Consider the following 17,201-nt stretch of genomic DNA (forward strand, 5'->3'; position numbering starts at 1 on the left):
AACTGGAAGGACATTGGGTGCGTTTTTGTTTGAAGATGTTCTCTGCCGGTGGGGAGCCGTAGAAGAAATTGTGATGGATAACGGGTCTCCTTTTGTCGCTGCGCTCGATTGGCTTGCGCACAAATATCACATCCGGCACATTCGAATATCCGCCTATAACTCAAAGGCAAACGGCCTCGTTGAACGATCTCACAGAACCATTCGAGACTCACTCGTTAAATCCTGCAACGGCGACATCACTCAATGGCCAACTCTTGCGCACCATGTCTTCTGGGCCGATCGTGTCACGACACGAAAGTCTACTGGCCACACTCCCTTCTTTATGACACACGGCATAGAACCTATTCTACCTTTCGACATCACCGAAGCCACATACCTCCTTCCTGATATTCCTGCCCAAATCTCCATGAGCCACCTCATCGCTATACGTGCTTGTCAATTAGCTAAACGAGAAGAAGATTTGGCAGATATTCACACCCGCGTGCTCAAGAGTCGTTTCGCATCTATCAAAGACTTCGAGTGGCGATTTTCTCGGACCATTCACGACTATGACTTCAAACCAGGCATGCTTGTCCTAGTCCTAAACAAGAAAATCGAACCGTCCTCTAATGCAAAGTGCAAGCCAAGATATTTCGGTCCAATGGTAGTGGTCTCGCGTTCTCCTAACGGTCTGTATCGCCTCGCAGAAGTTGATGGAACTCTGTCGAAACTCAAATTTGCCACCTTTCGACTCATACCTTATCACCCCCATTCACCCTCGTCCATCGAAGTCACGCAGTATATCGATCCTCAAACGCTCGTAGATGACGAGCCAGAAAACAATTAGATGCGCCTTTCCTTTTTTTTCACTTATTCATTTTTCTAGTCTCATTTTTCTTCTAATTGGTTACATTTCTTCAAGTACTATGATACATTTTGTTTAGTCAAGAAGATCAACCGAGGTCGGTCGATATTCAAAGTGGGGAGGTGGTGTAAGGATTATCTATTCCCTACGCGCCGACCATGCTTAAAACTGAGACGCTCGAATGGATCATACGTTCGAGCTAGTCCATGTGATTCATTGATGCGAAGAGTGCAACTCTTCGCATCCGAACTACAAGGATACATTCCTTTTCGTTTCTCTTACTCTTTTGTCATCATACTTTGTGCTCTGATTTCATGATTCCTGTTTCTTCACCGATATCTCTCAAAGCACCATATGCTACTTACTCTCGTTCCGGTCTAGTCAAGAACTCGAAATCGTATATAATCAGCATACGTAGATTCATACTTACAGCGAATCAGACAGTGAATTCCCCACTCCAAGAACATTTGAAAACCTCTCAGAAAAATCTCCTCTCTCTAGCCTTGTTCAAATTCGTTTCGTGTTTTATGCTGACACGTCTAAATATCTATCCATCTCGTTCACAGTTCCCCACCGAACTAATCAAGCCTTACACATGAACGGCCAGAGGAAGGAACCATGAGGGAAGGACAGACCACCACGAATGGCCAGGAAGGAACCACAAGGAAAGAAAGGGCCACAAGGAAAGGAAGGGCCACCACGAACAGCCAGGAAGGAACCATGAGGAAAGGCCAGGCAGGAACCATCACGAACAGCCAGGCAGGAACCACCACGAACGGCCAAGGAGGTACCACAAGGAAAAGGCCAGGGAGGGACCACCACAAATGGGAGGAATGAAGATGCTGAGTCGAGAGGTGGTGGTAGTAGCGGTGAAAGAAGGATTGAAAGGAACTTGCGTGTAAATTTCCGTCCTGCGCAAACAATGACAAATCAATTTCAACCACTTGCGCTGGTCACATGATTTGAGGTTGTCCGAAAATTCTAAGGTAAAATTTGAGGCTGAGGTGATAGTCACGTGCATGATTTTGGATGACATTGTAATTCACGCAATATTTGAACTGATCTATATATTTTTGTAAGTCAAAAATAAATGAGGTAATATGATGTTGCTCAACAAACGGTACCTAATTACACTATCATACCTCGCTGGCTGAAGCTCTCATAAGAATATAAATTAGGTTACAAGTGCTAACGGTTCTTTCCACGATAAAGTCTTATATCACTTGGTAGTTTAAAACATAAATGAGGGAACATGGCATGAGTCAACAAATATAACTTAACCATGCTATTGCATATTGATTGCTGCAACAGCGCAATGTTGTAATCTTGTTGCAAACTCCTCATGGTAAAATGAATTTTCAGAGATTCATGGCTATGTACCGATAACTAATATTTATTGCTGTATACATAGGTATATTCAGCCATAGCAAAATGATATCATCTTATACTTCCCACGGCTACAAAATCAAGGACTCATGAATTCACTGATGGTCGAACAGAATATCCTCCGCGCCCTTGCACTGGGTTTTGGCTTGGAGGAAGAGTGGTTCTTGAAGTATCACGAGACGGCAAATAGTCAGCTGAGGTTACATCATTATCCTAGGTAGGGTTATCACTCACTCACGACCGGTATGAGATTGAATAATGCTGTATAATGCAGCATATTCTCTGAATTGCTCGAGACAAACAAGCTGACAAGGATATCGGCTCATACGGATTTCAACACACTTACAGTCAATTTCCCCCTCCGTGTCATCTGTTCAAAGAAGCGAGGCTAACCCAAGGCAGTTCCTCTTTCAAGGCAAGATAGGAGGACTTGAAGTCGAGGACCCGAATGAGCCTGGGAAGTATGTGGTCCGTACCCCCGTTCGAGCCCACTTCCACACCAATATCATAACTAATATGTATTTGTAGCCAGTGCCTCCCATCCCCAACTTGATCGTTCTCAATGCGGGTGACTTTGCGGTGATGTAGGGCCCTTCTGCTCTGCAACTGTTGGACTGGTACCATTGTGTTGACTTGTGAATTGTAGGGTCGAATGACACGATACGGAGTACAATGCACCGCATTGTAGCACCGCCGGGTGTGGCAGCAAAGGATGGCCTGCTTCCGTCCTGGTATTCTATGCCCTATGTAAGTTCCCCCTTGATCTAGACAAACACTGCAGATTTCTTGCGGCGATGTCAGGGTTCCTTTGGTCTTGCTGGGACCATGCTGATTTCATTGCTGTAGGGTCGAATGACACGATACGGAGCACGTTGCATCCCGTCTGTGCACCGCCGGATGTGGTAATGAAGGATGGCATGCTTCCAGATTGATATTCTATCCCCTACGTGAGTTTATTCCCACTATTCCTATGTCCTGTAGCTGATAAGTCGACATATATATCAGTTCTGTGCTGCCATGCGCTATCTTTCCCCCTTTTATGCCAGATTTGCCGATTAATGGTTGGTATGCACAGGACTTTTCCACAGTCGTTGATTCGGTCCCTGGTACGTGGACAGCAGATTATCCCAAGAAGTATGAGCCCGTGTCGGTGAGTTAGTTTGCCTTCCAGGTGGCAAATGGAAATTACATATTAATGTCAATGGTGACGGAATAGGTGGAAGAGTATGTGATGAAACGGTTTGCCACGGATTATTAAAGCTGGTGGAAGATGCGATGGGTTGACATAAGTATGGTGATTATTTGTTTGTCCGAAATTCGAATGTTCCAAAGGTTTATGTAAGAATGAGCAAGGAGCTTCAGTGACTCAGCACCACTGCATGTCCGACTAAGCGTCTCAGATGCTCTTAGGTTCAGTTTGGACAATGACTCCGGGTTCAAAATTTCTGATTCAAACCGCACGTGATGACCTGACTGCATTAATAAGCATCTATTATCTAATAAAACAAAAGATACTCTAGTATCACCACAATGTCTGATAAATCAAGCAGCGGCTCTTCGCATTCCTTACGTTCCCGGGGTACTATAGACGTGACATTGGCTGCTGCATCTTGTGGAACAACCAGGAAGGCTCCTGTGGTGTGGATGAAGGCAGAAGAAACTACCTTTCTTGAGTTCCTTCTGCAGGCCCTTCCTGCATCAGGTGATGGGGGCTTCAAGGCGCCCACCTTCAATCAAGCATATGCACACCTCAAGATAAAACACCCGCATCAAAGGGGCGCAGAAAAGGTTGGCACAGTTTGCAAAAATAAGTGGACATCGGTATGTTTCCAGTGAACTTTCAGCCACCAGCAAATCAATGACATATATCTTTATAGTTAAAGAAAGCATACCAAAGTGTTGTTGAAATTAAGTGTACTTCTGGTTTTACTTGGAGTGATGATCATGGAGCAGGCATCACGGACAAAAAGGACGATGTATGGGCACACTTTATAAAGGTACGTCATTGCAAATAGACTGCATGCATACCCCTCTACTGACATTGTTTTCAGTCGCATCCTCACACAAGGCCCTTCATGATGAAGGGCTTCGACCACTTTGATATCATGCAGCAGTTGATGCCAAGCAAGTCGAAAGGCTCCCACGTCTTCCAACCTACCACCGCCATCAATGCCAACACACTATCCTCCATCCCCCCAGCCACAGATAATGCACTTCCAGGGCCGCCACCATCCTCAGTGGACCTCCATCTACCTTTCTCGCTCCTTCCATGGAAGGGTCTACCTCTGTTGGTGGCTCAGCATGGACAAGTATAAGCCGGGGAAAGTGAAAATGCAGCGTGCTTTCACCTGCGTCAGCTGCAGGCTCTCAGAAACGAGGCTGGCCACCATCTGCCATGCTATTGGCACAGCAGGAGGGCACCGAAATGATGAAAAGCCTCGTAGAAGTAGTACATGAGATGCAGAAGACTCTTGTATTAGTGCTGGCGCTGCCGCCAGTGCAGCCACAGCCTCAGCCTTCCATGCATGTTGGAAGCACCATTTCCCTCCTCAATAAATATACAGACCTCATGAGCAAAGAGTGCTTGGGCATTGCCAACTTTCTAGCTGAACACAAGAACCAGGCGATCATTTTCTACTCGTTGGATGAGGTGACGAGGCTCGAGTGGTTGGAAGAGAAGTGAGTCCTTTGCGGTGGTGCACCACGGTGATCAATTGACTCGCAAGAATATATGATTGTATTATAGCGGCGTACAGATCATTCTGTAGTACAAAATTCATGTATTACCTACAACTATGGCAATGGGAGTCCCCTTCGTGCATGTTCTGCGAGATAGTCAGTCCACATTGCTTGCGTGATTCCGTCCCTACGAGCATCTGCATGTCTGCGCTCAGCAGCATCCGCCGGTCCCTCTGAATGTGCACCAACACCATCATCCTCTGCAAGATCGTGCCCATACTCGAGGGCAAGATCAAACATATCACCATTGTTTCTTCACATGAAGTTGTGAATGGCGCAAAGTGCCACTGGGATCCAGGACTGGATGTCCATGGAGTATTCAGGCGCGCATATTAAGATGCGCCATTGTCGTTTCATGATGCCTAATATCCGCTTGATGATGTTGTGAAGTGCAGTGTGTCGCAAGTTGAACAACTCTTTCAGGTCTTTAGGCCTAGAAAAAAATTAATAGACAGACAGACTAAAGAAAAAAGGAACTCACATGAGATTAGCTTGACACCATTCCTTCAGGTGGTAGCGGACACCTTGATAAGGCACGAGAAGTGTGTCGCATGTACCAAAGCCGGTGTAGATGAGGAATCTTGACTAGACGTGAAAACACTTAAAACAAAAGGGTGCTCAACAGCAAGACCGGGATACGAGACAACGACTCGACCCAAGGGACAACCACTGAGAGAAGTTCCTCGAAATAAAGTGGAGGGAAACTCTATGAGCTAGGCGGGCGCTAACAGGCACGAGAAGATAACGCGCACGTGAGCGGGAGGTTCGAGAATGTGCGCGCGCGAAGCGAAGGCGCACCTTGAGCGTTAAGGGAAAGGTCCTATTGAGGAGTGAATGCCCAGATGGATGATTGACAGGAGAATAAGATCTTATAACAAGTGAGGAGGTGATCTATACACTTTCCAGTACACAAAGATAAGGGGAAAGTAAGTACCAGAACCAAAGGAAACCCTTCTGTATTTAAGAATGGAGATGGCGCGCTTCCGAGCGCGCTCCCGAACCGAGTAACCATATCAACTCTAATTATAACTAAGTTTAAATAAACTTTCTATAAGTAGCGCGGACGTCGGACCGAAGATTTTATTAGTTCAATGGATAAGATAGAAATAACGCACCAGTGAATCAGTAAGGACATGGGACGGATGGATGGACGATAGCGTGAAGACCTATGAGGAGGTGTGCGAACGCGCGCGCGAAGCGCGCATATAGCGCGTGCGTAGGTAAGGCGCGCCTAAGTGCGCACGAGTTCAGATAAGGCGCGCGCGAGACTGGTACTTAGGAGTAGAGCTGTAACATACATATAGGAATGTATGGGTAAAGGCCGTATATTCGGCATTGAGACGCACAAGTCTCTACATCTCCTGGGGACTTACATTCTGAGTGTCCCCACTCAGTGCTATAGCGCGGGATCTTGGACTTAGAGAGGTGGTGATAGACAGGGATCAGGTGATCGCGAGAGTAGGGCCGTCCTTTGATGATCGCGAGCATCGATGATGTAATCGGAGGAGATGTTGATAAGAAGATGGACGCGTTCTCGCGATCTCTTGACTTCTTTGTTATCAATCTTTCACCATGCCTACTTTCACTGTTGCTATGTTGAACTCTACTCCTTCCCCTGAGCCTGTTCCAGTGGCGCAAGGGTTTCCTGAGGACGCGCCTATGGGCGACGCTAGCGCGGAATCTGATACCGACCGCCTCTTCACTGCTTGGGCCTCCATCCTAGTCTCCCTGGAAGGATGCGTGATGTCCGCGCCTGAACTCAAGCTGGAACTCCTCGAGGATCAAGAGATGTGGTTGCGCGAGTGGTATTCAGTACTGGTGAGTGCACTTACATGTATTGGTCTTGGTTGTGGACTGACACTCCTAGGCTACTCTGAACGGTTGTTCTACGCGCGCGGGTGTGTTGGCGGTGGCACTGGAGATGGATGACAAAAGCGCGGAGTTGTTAAAGCAGGGGCGCAAGAGTTGTAAGGAGATTGAGGCGGTCGTGAAGGATTGGAAGGTGAAGGCGAAGGCGATTGCGTCAGTTCCTCAGACGCCTCCCATGCAAGCTGCGCGCGCCACTGGCGCGTCCGAAATCGAGGCGCGCGCCACTGACGCGTCTGGTACTGATGCCAGCAAGAAGGTGCGCCTTCTGTTTCCTGTTGGCGCGCCACTCTATTAACATGTTTGGTTGCGCTAGCTGCGCGCCGGGCGCATGTCTGTGAACAAGGCACGGCGCTGTGGCGCCTGCATTGCCAAGGACATTGACTGTGGAGGTGTGCCTGGTCGCCGGTGCCCTCCTTGCGATGTGTCCAAGCGCGCTTGCACTTTCTGTAAGTCGCGCCTCTTGTCTTATTATTGGCGCGCGCCACTGACTGCTGTGGATTAGCTAAGCGCAACCTTACTGATGCACCTAAGGCGCACCCGCGCAAACCGATGCCCAAGCGCCCTATCGCAGAGTCTGCAAAGGAAACCACTTCCTCTATTGCGGTTGAGGATGAAGAAGAATCCGAGGAGTCGGGGATGGATGTGGAGATTGTTGGAGAGCGCTCTGTGGAGGAGAAGGTCGTGTGCGCCTCATGTGATATTCCTGTGCGCGCTGTTGGTCCTTTGGCATCTGGTTCTGCGCCTAAGGGAAAGGACAAGTTCAAGGATCCAGCGGTGGAGTTGAAAGAGGCACGCGCGGAATCCGCGTGTTTGAAGGAGGAAAATGTGCACTTGCGCACTTCCACTCTCCAGATGCGCCAGTATGCGCGCGCCCAACAGGCGGATCTCCTCAACTATTCCAACAAGTTTTTCGCCATGTCCAACGCGTGGGCTGAATTGGAGAGGCAGATCAATGACTCCCTTAAGTAGATGCAACTCTCTTTTGTTTTTCTTGTCTCCTAGGCGCCAATGCGCCTGTGTACTCCTTCTGAGCGCCAATGCGCCTGTACAATATATCTTGTGTTGCCTTGTCCATGTCCATGTCCTTATCTGATTCACTGGGCTTAAGAAATTAAAATGAATAGTATGTAAGTAAATGACAAGCGCGCGACGAGATCAAGGTAATGCAATGGACTTTACTGATTTTCTGCGGGGTGCGCGCCCGTCTTGTCTTCTTCGCGCGCCTTCCATCATCTATTCCTGCTGTGTTGCGCCGTGCGCGCCGAGGCGATGACGCGTGCGCGCTTGAATGAAAGTTAGAAAAAAAAGTGCGCCGCGCCGCGCACGTGTTAGAAAGTGAAAGTCTAATGAGGTGATTATGCGCGTGCTATACAATTAAGATAGTGATCAGTATGTACTTGCGGGGTATTAGCCTGTTTCTTGGTGCATTTGATATATTCTAGAGTCTGTGGGGTTTATGTGCAGGCAATGCGCGTTATATGAACAAATGATATGAGAGATATCACCGGACGAAACCCGGGGTAAAACTGAGAGTATGTACTTAATGAAATATTGTTGTGTTCTTCATATTATCTGGTGTTTTTGTTTTTATGTTTTTGAGGGATGCACGTTCGCGCGAATATGATTGGGTGATGCGCGGGCGCGCGGAATATGGTCGCGCGCGCTAATCGTCTTGCGCGTGCTCGGGCTCATCTTCATTGGGTTCTACAGTTTCATACGCTTCTAGTTCGTCGATACTCTCGTCGTCTACTCCAGTCATTTGGGTTACCGATACGCGCTCCTCGCTACGCGGGTAGTAAGGAATGACGCGAAATGCGGCGAACCGAAGTTTTGATATTGCGCCGTCCAACTCGGCCAACATATATGAGCCTCCCTTCATGCGACGCACTACGATCATAGGTCCCAAATAGCATGGCTTCGTCTTCTTGCTCAGCTTGTATTCGACCTTCGAGTTGCGTACCAATACTAAGGCGCCGGGTTCGAAGTCGTGCGATTTGATAGACGCACGGAAGCGTCTCTCAAAATCACGTATGGACTTGTAGCACGCCGCGACTACTTTATCCCTAATCGCGTTAATATCCTCTACGTGCTTCTGCAATTGGCGCGCGCGCCATGCTATAAGGTCAGTGGTGGTGAATGCGCCTCGATTTGGTAAGGGCGCGAGGAACGTTGCTTCTGCAAGATCAAAGGGAAATATTGGCTCGACGCCATGCATCATGAAATAGGGCGATAAACCCGTCGCTTTATGAATGGTGATGCGCTCAGCCCAGAAAACTGAATGAACTACCTGATACCAGCGAGAATCATCTCCGTCGCAGCTTTTAATGATGGCCTCCCGGACATCGCGGTGTCGTCTTTCGACTATACCGTTTGCCTGAGAATTATATGGCGAGATGCGGATCGGGTGAATCCCGTATTTGCGCGTGAGCTCGTCTACTGCGAGCCTATATGCGGGCGCGTTGTCTGTCACTATCTCTGTGATCGGGCCCCACCTACACAAGAGCTCCTCGAAAATAAAAGTGGTTAGCGCGTTAGTATTCTCTTTGCGCAGCATGCGCCATTCCGGATACGACGTTAGCACGCATCGCGCTTGCACGAGGTATTCATATCCGCCCGCTCTGGGCATCTTCATTGTGTCGATGTGCGCTTTGCGAAATAGACCTCCTGGTATGGGGACGATTGGAGGAATATGCAGCCTCCTCGTTTGGTGAACTTGGCATTCGTGACACGTTTGTCCGTACCATTTGATGTCTTCGATGATGCGCGGCCACCAAAAGCGTAGCCGTAGGCGCGCGCTGACGGTATAGATACCCTTGTGCCCTAAGTCGTCATGCGCCTCCTTGAGAACGCGATAGCGCTTGTTTGGAGGTAACACAAGTTGATGTTTGCCGTGCGATGCTCTGCGCCATAGGTTGCCTTCCAGAACGAAATAACGCGCCGCGTTGTTCACGAACTTCTCGAATTCTTCATCTGAAACATCAGTGGGTCTTTCGCGCGTGGTAAGAAACTGTTCTATAGTGGTCATCAGCACGTCTTGCGCTCGCGCCACATCCGAGTGTGGGATATCTGGTTCTGGTTCTTCCGTCTGCGCGACATCAAAGTATATGCGCAACGCTGGTACGCGCGCGCTCTGCGAGATGAAACATGTGTGATGCACTTCGTGGCGTATGTCACCTGAACCACCAGCTATACGATGCGTGCGATCGTTCAAAAGCACGATAGCGAACGAGTATGCGCGATCAATCCAATCCTCATGATTATCGTCCTCTATGGGGTCTTCCTCGGCGACTGGTCTCCTTGAGAGACCATCAACGCCTTTATGCTTTTGCGCGGATACATGAACGAGTTTGAATGAAAATAAAAGGATACCCGCGATCCATCGGTTGATGGTCGCGTTAGGCTGCAAGTCCGGATTATTGATCATACCTTTGATATACTTCGCGTCTACCTCCACCGTCAGATTCTTCACCCCAAAGATGTATACGCGCGGAAGAGTCCAAAGAGTTCTAGCTTCACTTGAGAGTAGCGCCTTTCCACGTCGTTTAGCGCGATTGAGCCAAATCGATTTGGATAGTGCTTTCCGTCTTCGCCTATCTGCAGCAATATGAATCCAACAGCGATATTGGAAGTATCGACTGCTAGAATGACTTCGCACTCGCTATCATAGTCGATGCGCCTTAGCGCGGGCGATTCTAGAATTGAGTCCTTGAGGGTCTGCATGGCTTGGCACTGTTCAGGGCCAAATATAAATGGCGCATCTTTCCTGGTGAGGTTAACTAGCGGGCGCGCGATGCGCGAGAAATCGCGAATGAATATGCGCAGGACACCGCAAGTTCCTAAAAATCCACGCACTTGCAACTGATTGGTGGGTTCTGGCCAGTCGCGAATCTTCTGTACCTTGGATTCTTCTGGTACGCGCCCTTCAAACGTGCATTTGTGTCCAACAATGATTGCCGTAGGCGCGGCTAGAACAAACTTTGATGCGGATACGGTTGCGCCTACGTTCTCTAGGCGCTGTAGGATGCGATTGACAACGATGCAATGCTCCCAGATGAAGTGCCGGATTCCTGCGTTTTCGGGTATTGTCTCGTATGAACCGTCTTCGCGCTGATAGCGCGTTCGCACTGATTTGATCGGAACATCATCCACGAATGGCGACGTGAATTCTGGAATCTCGTGTTGCAGGATAAACGCAGTATCACCTTGGTAAACCTGTACAGCATTAGCATGTCCTTGAGGAAGAGTGGTTAGCCGATGAGGACCCAAAGGTGTTCCAAAGGTCGTCAAGTCGCGCAAGTCTACGTGAAGCGCGCGCTGGTCATAACCTGAATATAAGTCCAATATTGCGTACACCGCGTATCCAGCGAACGCTTCTGCGAGAAGTTCAACAAAAGGCAGAAGTGACGCGTCGCAAATTGTTACCGCATTGAGCGGCTGCAAGTCGTGAACTAGGCACAAGGATTTTCCATCTTTCTTTACTACGCAAAACCAGCGCGAGCGATACGCAGCCGTTGATGGTTCATATACTCCCGATGAGATCTTCTCCTTGATGATGTGCACTACTTTATCTAAGGTGGCTGGCGGGATCGGAATATTGCGCTGAGACCATGGCGTGTGCGGAACCGTAGGAATCTTGTATGGCGGGAAGTAGGTCTCGTTGAGGTGCCCGCGCTCTGAGGCGTCCCATGCGAATGCAAGTTCGTGTACGCGCACGAGCCAGCGCACTAACTTGAGTTCTTCTGGCCATAGCCAATTTGCTGGGTCAAGGTCTAGTTTATCTGCGCACGCCTGGTGCGAACTCTGGGGGATGGGTGGGTAAGTCGGGTAATCCTGCTAACGGATCATCTGGCAATTGGCGCACTACCCTATACTCTGCGGGCATAGTGGTAGGTACCGTGCGTACTTTCTTCGCGACTGGTTTATAGACCAGTGCGTGAAGTACGGGATCATAATAATAAAAGGAATTAAAGGTGTCGATAGTCACCTTATCTATAATGGTCTGCGTGGATGTTAGATGCGCATAACGCGCTGAATACTGCAGGATAGAAGATGAAGGAAATTGATGCGTAGAGACTAAAGGCGATGCATTGTTGCTCCTTAAGAGCGAAGAATGGGACGCGCTATGCGCGGCGCGTTAGGCGTGATGCGAGAATGCGAAACTTGATGCGATAAGGAAAATACTTGGGAAGACGAATGCTTATGGGCTTCTCCCTGCGAATGCTGCAGATCATCGATACTTAAAAACCCTGTTCCTCCTCCTTGAGCGCGTGCGAGTGCGCATGACTCACGCACTTCGCGTCTCTTGCGAGCTGTCACTTGACCCAAGGTAGGGTTGGAATGCGCAATTCTTTGCACGCGTTAGGATCAGTCAGTATGAGATCCTGCTCTCTGTCGGGCAGATCAAATGTGCGACACGAGGTAAGCTTAAAGAATGGGCGCCCTAGTAAAACTTCAAAGGTCGCGCGCTCGATGACCTGGACTTGGAAGTATAAGGGTCCTGCGCCAAAATCAAGCGGGACGTTCTCTATGACTCCTAGTGTCGCGTCGCGTGACGTGTTCACTGATTCCATATTGAGGCTATGGTCCAACCTGAGTGGTATGCCGAGCTCTTTCCATACTTCCCTTGGCATGACTACTACTTCCGCGCCTTGATCTAAGACACAGGTGAGAGTGCGCCCTTCCAATGTCTTAGCGCAAATACAGCGCAGGGGCGCGAAGTGATCAGCGATGATTTTACCGTCGTCGCTTCGCATGCGCACATCCTCGTATTGCTTTAGCCATTGGTCGGTCGCGGGATGCCCTGATAATTCGTGCACCGATACTGCGCCTACTGTGACGTGCTTCTTGGTCGTAAGTTCGCGGAAGTGTTGGTGAACATCGGGAGATACAGCTAATAATTCCCTTACTGGGATATTGAGATTGGAATTGAGGAGGCGCTCGACAACGCGTTTGTCGGCCTCCTTGTCTTTGAGCGCGAATGCATAACGATATGATGGTGACTGTGCTGGTGCTTGGGTTGGTGTTGATGACGACGATGGTGGCAATGCTGAAGATTGGGATGGGGATGACAATGACGATGATACTGGCGTGGACGATGATGGTGTTGACGATGAGGGTGAGGCGCCCTTAGGAGGTGCCTTGGTGCTTGTTGGTGTGCTTATTGGCGCGCTTAACGGCGCTACTTTCGCTACCTCCTTTCCTTTACCTTTGTCAGACGAAGCTTGTATTTCGGGAGAGATTATCTCCTCCTCTACTGTGGCTTGCTTAGATGCAGGTCTCGGGCGCACGCGCATTTCGCTGGGTATTTCTACACCATCGAAGCGCACGTTTTTACCTTTGGCATTGCGCTTCTGGTCGCACCTTACAGCTACATAGGCTATCGCTTCAGTCATGAGATCCACCGTCTCGTCGTCCTCATCGAGTTCCGTTTGCGCGACTGTGTGCACGAACGCAGATGAGCCTACTTCAATTACCACGTCAATCTCGTCGGACGCGCGATAGAATAGTCCCGCTGTCGCGCCTGTACTGGTGGTCATATCCGGTGTCGCGCGACTTGCGTGATGTCGATCTAGTCGTTCCTTGAGTAATCCTCGGCCTGGAATCCAGTCGCCATTTGGCAAGACAAGCTTGCGCATCTCTTCGCTAACCTTACATTTACCCGCATCAATATACCTTTGTTTCTCTGCGCAACGAGGGTAGTAATGTTCGAGACTGCCACAAAAGGCACAGTCATTGAACATTGGCGCTTCGCGCTTATATTCGCGCTTGGTTACTGTACCTTGCGCGGGTGATTGCGCTGATGTGGTAGCTGTGACTAAGTTAGTGAATGACATTGCCGTAGGCGCACTAGGCGTCGCGCTAGCTGCAGGCGCATTCGCGGGCAAAACGAAATGTCCAGCTGTAAAGACGTCCATGAACAGGTATGGATCCTGCGGGTAGTGATCAGGAAATTTGATCATGAGGTGTGTGCGTATTAGCGCCTGAGTATCCTTGGGAATCCCTTCCATGAATATGTGATCGCGCTCGGCTTTACCAATGCGATCTTCTGCCAATAGCGGTTGCATGACCTTCTTGAATGCGCGAAGGTAGTTGCTTAACTCCTGGTACGAGGGCATCGTCTTGTTCGCGTATTCACACGCGATGGCTTGTAGATCCGAAAGCGTGTAGCGCCTTTTGCCATCCCATCCGGGATACATTACCTTGACTTCTTTCATGAACGCGTTGTAATCGCTTACTTGCGCCTCCGGCATTCCGCCCCATAATTCTCGGTCATCGCGCTCAAGGTAGCGGATGATACCCTTAATGCGATCGAGACCTTGTAGACCTACGTCGTCAGCGAGCTGCTCGTATAGGTCGATAAAGTCGGCGAGGTTGTCGGTTGTGCCATCAAATTTAGGCGCGTCCGTTGTTCCACGGACAGGCATTCTGGTTCTTACTGTGGACATGACGGGCGGTTGGGAAATTGCAGGCGTGGGGATCTTGTGACTGACAGGTGCTTGGCGCGCATACGCGAAAGGAAGGTTTGATATAACGGTACCGCCTGGAATTGAAAATGGCATGCGCGGTGTTTCTAAGGCTTCTTGCTTGATCTTAGGTATTCCCGTTGTAGGAAGCGCGTTCTCGCGCGCGGGGACTACTGGCGCGTTAAGTGGAGTGTCGCTAGAGTCGTCAAGCTCGGTTAGCGCGCTTAGCGCTGACAGATTAGAAGTATTAAAAGGAGGTTGATTGGGCGTGTGGAGGAATGCTCCGGGAAGTTGGCTCCTTGGGTTATCTATTGCTTCGAAGCCATCTGACGACTCTTCCTTGACGGATTCTTCAGGCGAGGGCATGACTGGCGATATCAGTTGTCTAGGCGCGTGCGCGAAGAGCGCTAGATCTGGTCGCGGAGGTTCTGATATATTGCGCGAGCGACCGCGCGTGTGTTGAATGAATAAGGGTCCTGGTATAATGGATTCTACCGCTCTGTCGAATGCGGCGATGGCTTCTTCTCTGGCTATGCGGCGACTGTTGGGTCTGAGGCGCCGACCTTCTATCTCAGAAGTGTCCCTCACCGTGGGCTCCAGTTGTAGATGAGGAATCTTGACTAGACGTGAAAACACTTAAAACAAAAGGGTGCTCAACAGCAAGACCGGGATACGAGACAACGACTCGACCCAAGGGACAACCACTGAGAGAAGTTCCTCGAAATAAAGTGGAGGGAAACTCTATGAGCTAGGCGGGCGCTAACAGGCACGAGAAGATAACGCGCACGTGAGCGGGAGGTTCGAGAATGTGCGCGCGCGAAGCGAAGGCGCACCTTGAGCGTTAAGGGAAAGGTCCTATTGAGGAGTGAATGCCCAGATGGATGATTGACAGGAGAATAAGATCTTATAACAAGTGAGGAGGTGATCTATACACTTTCCAGTACACAAAGATAAGGGGAAAGTAAATACCAGAACCAAAGGAAACCCTTCTGTATTTAAGAATGGAGATGGCGCGCTTCCGAGCGCGCTTCCGAGCGCGCTCCCGAACCGAGTAACCATATCAACTCTAATTATAACTAGGTTTAAATAAACTTTCTATAAGTAGCGCGGACGTCAGACCGAAGATTTTATTAGTTCAATGGATAAGATAGAAATAACGCACCAGCGAATCAGTAAGGACATGGGACGGATGGACGGACGATAGTGCGAAGACCTATGAGGAGGCACGCGAAGCGCGCATATAGCGCGTGCGTAGGTAAGGCGCGCCTAAGTGCGCGCGAGTTCGGATAAGGCGCGCGAGACTGGTACTTAGGAGTAGAGCTGTAACATATAGGAATGTATGGGTAAAGGCCGTATATTCGGCATTGAGACACGCGAGTCTCTACACCGGCATCGGCTAGAAGATACTTGTCTTCGGGCACACACAAATCATGAGAGCACGCGTCGTTCCAAAGGGAAGCATCGGCGACTGAGCCGTCCCACCCTGTGAGCGAGTAAATGAAAAAGAAGTCGAGGTCACAGATAAACAAGCAGTTCTGCAATAAAAGCCTTTCCTGTTGCGCAGGACAACATGGTCTTCAGGCGGTGCAAAAACGTGGATGTGGGTGCTGTCAACAGCACTGATACAGTGGTCGAAGAATTGGAATCGAGGGTCAGCGTGAATTGCCACAGAAAGTGGGGTGTTTTGGTCTGGGAAGCGGATGTTTGAGGTGTAGAAGGGAGCCGATGAAAAGAACATGAGCAGGTGTTTAAAATATCTGCAGAAATCAGCACAACTTGAACAATAGTTATATCAAAAGTTAGGGCCCATTCGGCAACCGGTTGTTTGCGTCCATTTTGTTTGTTTGTGTTCATTTGTGTCCATTTTCATTTGAAACGGCAAAATGTGTTCGGCAACATGTTCATTTCGTTAAGGGCCTGTCACGCTGCTGCATAATGCAGCGTCACACTAGTACTTGTTTGCTCTCTTATCAACTGAATATCTCACTGTCCCTACTCCATTTACTACTGTTACTACCCACCATGTGACCTAAGAAAATAGAACACTCTCTTTCATCTGATACCAGGGAGCCTGAGAACACCGCATATTCACTGAGCTCATGGAGCAATTGGCGGAATACTGGCTTAGATAGGCCCATCATATTATGAAAGCGATGGGGATGTCCTGATAAGAGCTCCCGAACCCATCCCTGCCCTATCAAGATAGAGTTGTGCTGGGGAATCTTGTTGATATAGGGCAAGGACCACAAGGTGGCCACAGCCACTGCAGCAGCTGAAAATGCAGCAGCTAGCACTGCAGCTCTCTTTCTGCGAGTGTGTGTTGCCTTAAGAGAGGTTTTAAGGGCCTTTCTTTTTTGTGATGATGAGGAGGTCATAGCTATAGAGCTCGAGTAGCAAACTGATGGTTATCATTCATTATCTGATGTAGTATCTGCAGGTTCGTGCGAGTGTGACAGTGTGTGACACCCGTGGGAGCGCTGTTTCACCTCAATGTCCGTTTGTTTCAAAACAAAATGGATGCAAACAAACGAAACGGACACAAACAACTGGTTGCCGAACGGGCCCTTAGCTTTGTCGTTTTATTCGAAATTCCGAGTCGAGCTTGTCATACAGGGATCCGCATTGCAAGTTGTTATCATTCGCTTACCCTCGTTAGTAGCATAGCATCTCGTTACCTTCGTTCTTTGTTTTCTATCTTCATTTCACTACCGCGCAACTCTAGTTTCCATCGAATCCAGCAGCGTCTGGGCCAATTCAAGCCATACCTCTACCGGACGCTCCTGTGGCCAAACCAGCAGCCAAACAGCCACGCTTCTCAGTAACGCCCAGCAGCTAATGCGGGTCCCGCACCAAGTCCCAACACAGCCTGAGCTACAGAGAGGAGTATTGACCCGCCAGCG

At 49.3% G+C, this 17,201-nt stretch overlaps 2 protein-coding genes across 2 annotated transcripts; one reads left to right on the plus strand and one right to left on the minus strand.

The window, feature by feature from the left end:
* Positions 1-2,331: 2,331 nt before the first annotated feature.
* F5891DRAFT_942066 (uncharacterized protein) lies at positions 2,332-3,389 on the plus strand (the record flags this gene model as incomplete). The annotated part of the gene is made up of 6 exons (XM_041374388.1): positions 2,332-2,447; positions 2,505-2,577; positions 2,633-2,698; positions 2,759-2,798; positions 2,877-2,981; positions 3,277-3,389. The coding sequence occupies 6 exons, from the start codon at positions 2,332-2,334 to the stop codon at positions 3,387-3,389; spliced, it is 513 nt and encodes a 170-aa protein (XP_041231648.1).
* Positions 3,390-16,331: 12,942 nt separating this feature from the next.
* On the minus strand, positions 16,332-16,592 carry F5891DRAFT_935397 (uncharacterized protein; the record flags this gene model as incomplete). Its single annotated transcript, XM_041374040.1, has 1 exon — positions 16,332-16,592. A coding segment is annotated over one exon (261 nt), but the record flags the coding sequence as incomplete, so codon positions are not given.
* Between the last annotated feature and the right edge of the window lie 609 nt (positions 16,593-17,201).

This window comes from Suillus fuscotomentosus (assembly GCF_016647785.1).
Source record: "Suillus fuscotomentosus strain FC203 chromosome Unknown F5891scaffold_5, whole genome shotgun sequence".
Classification (NCBI taxonomy): Eukaryota; Fungi; Basidiomycota; class Agaricomycetes; order Boletales; family Suillaceae; genus Suillus; species Suillus fuscotomentosus.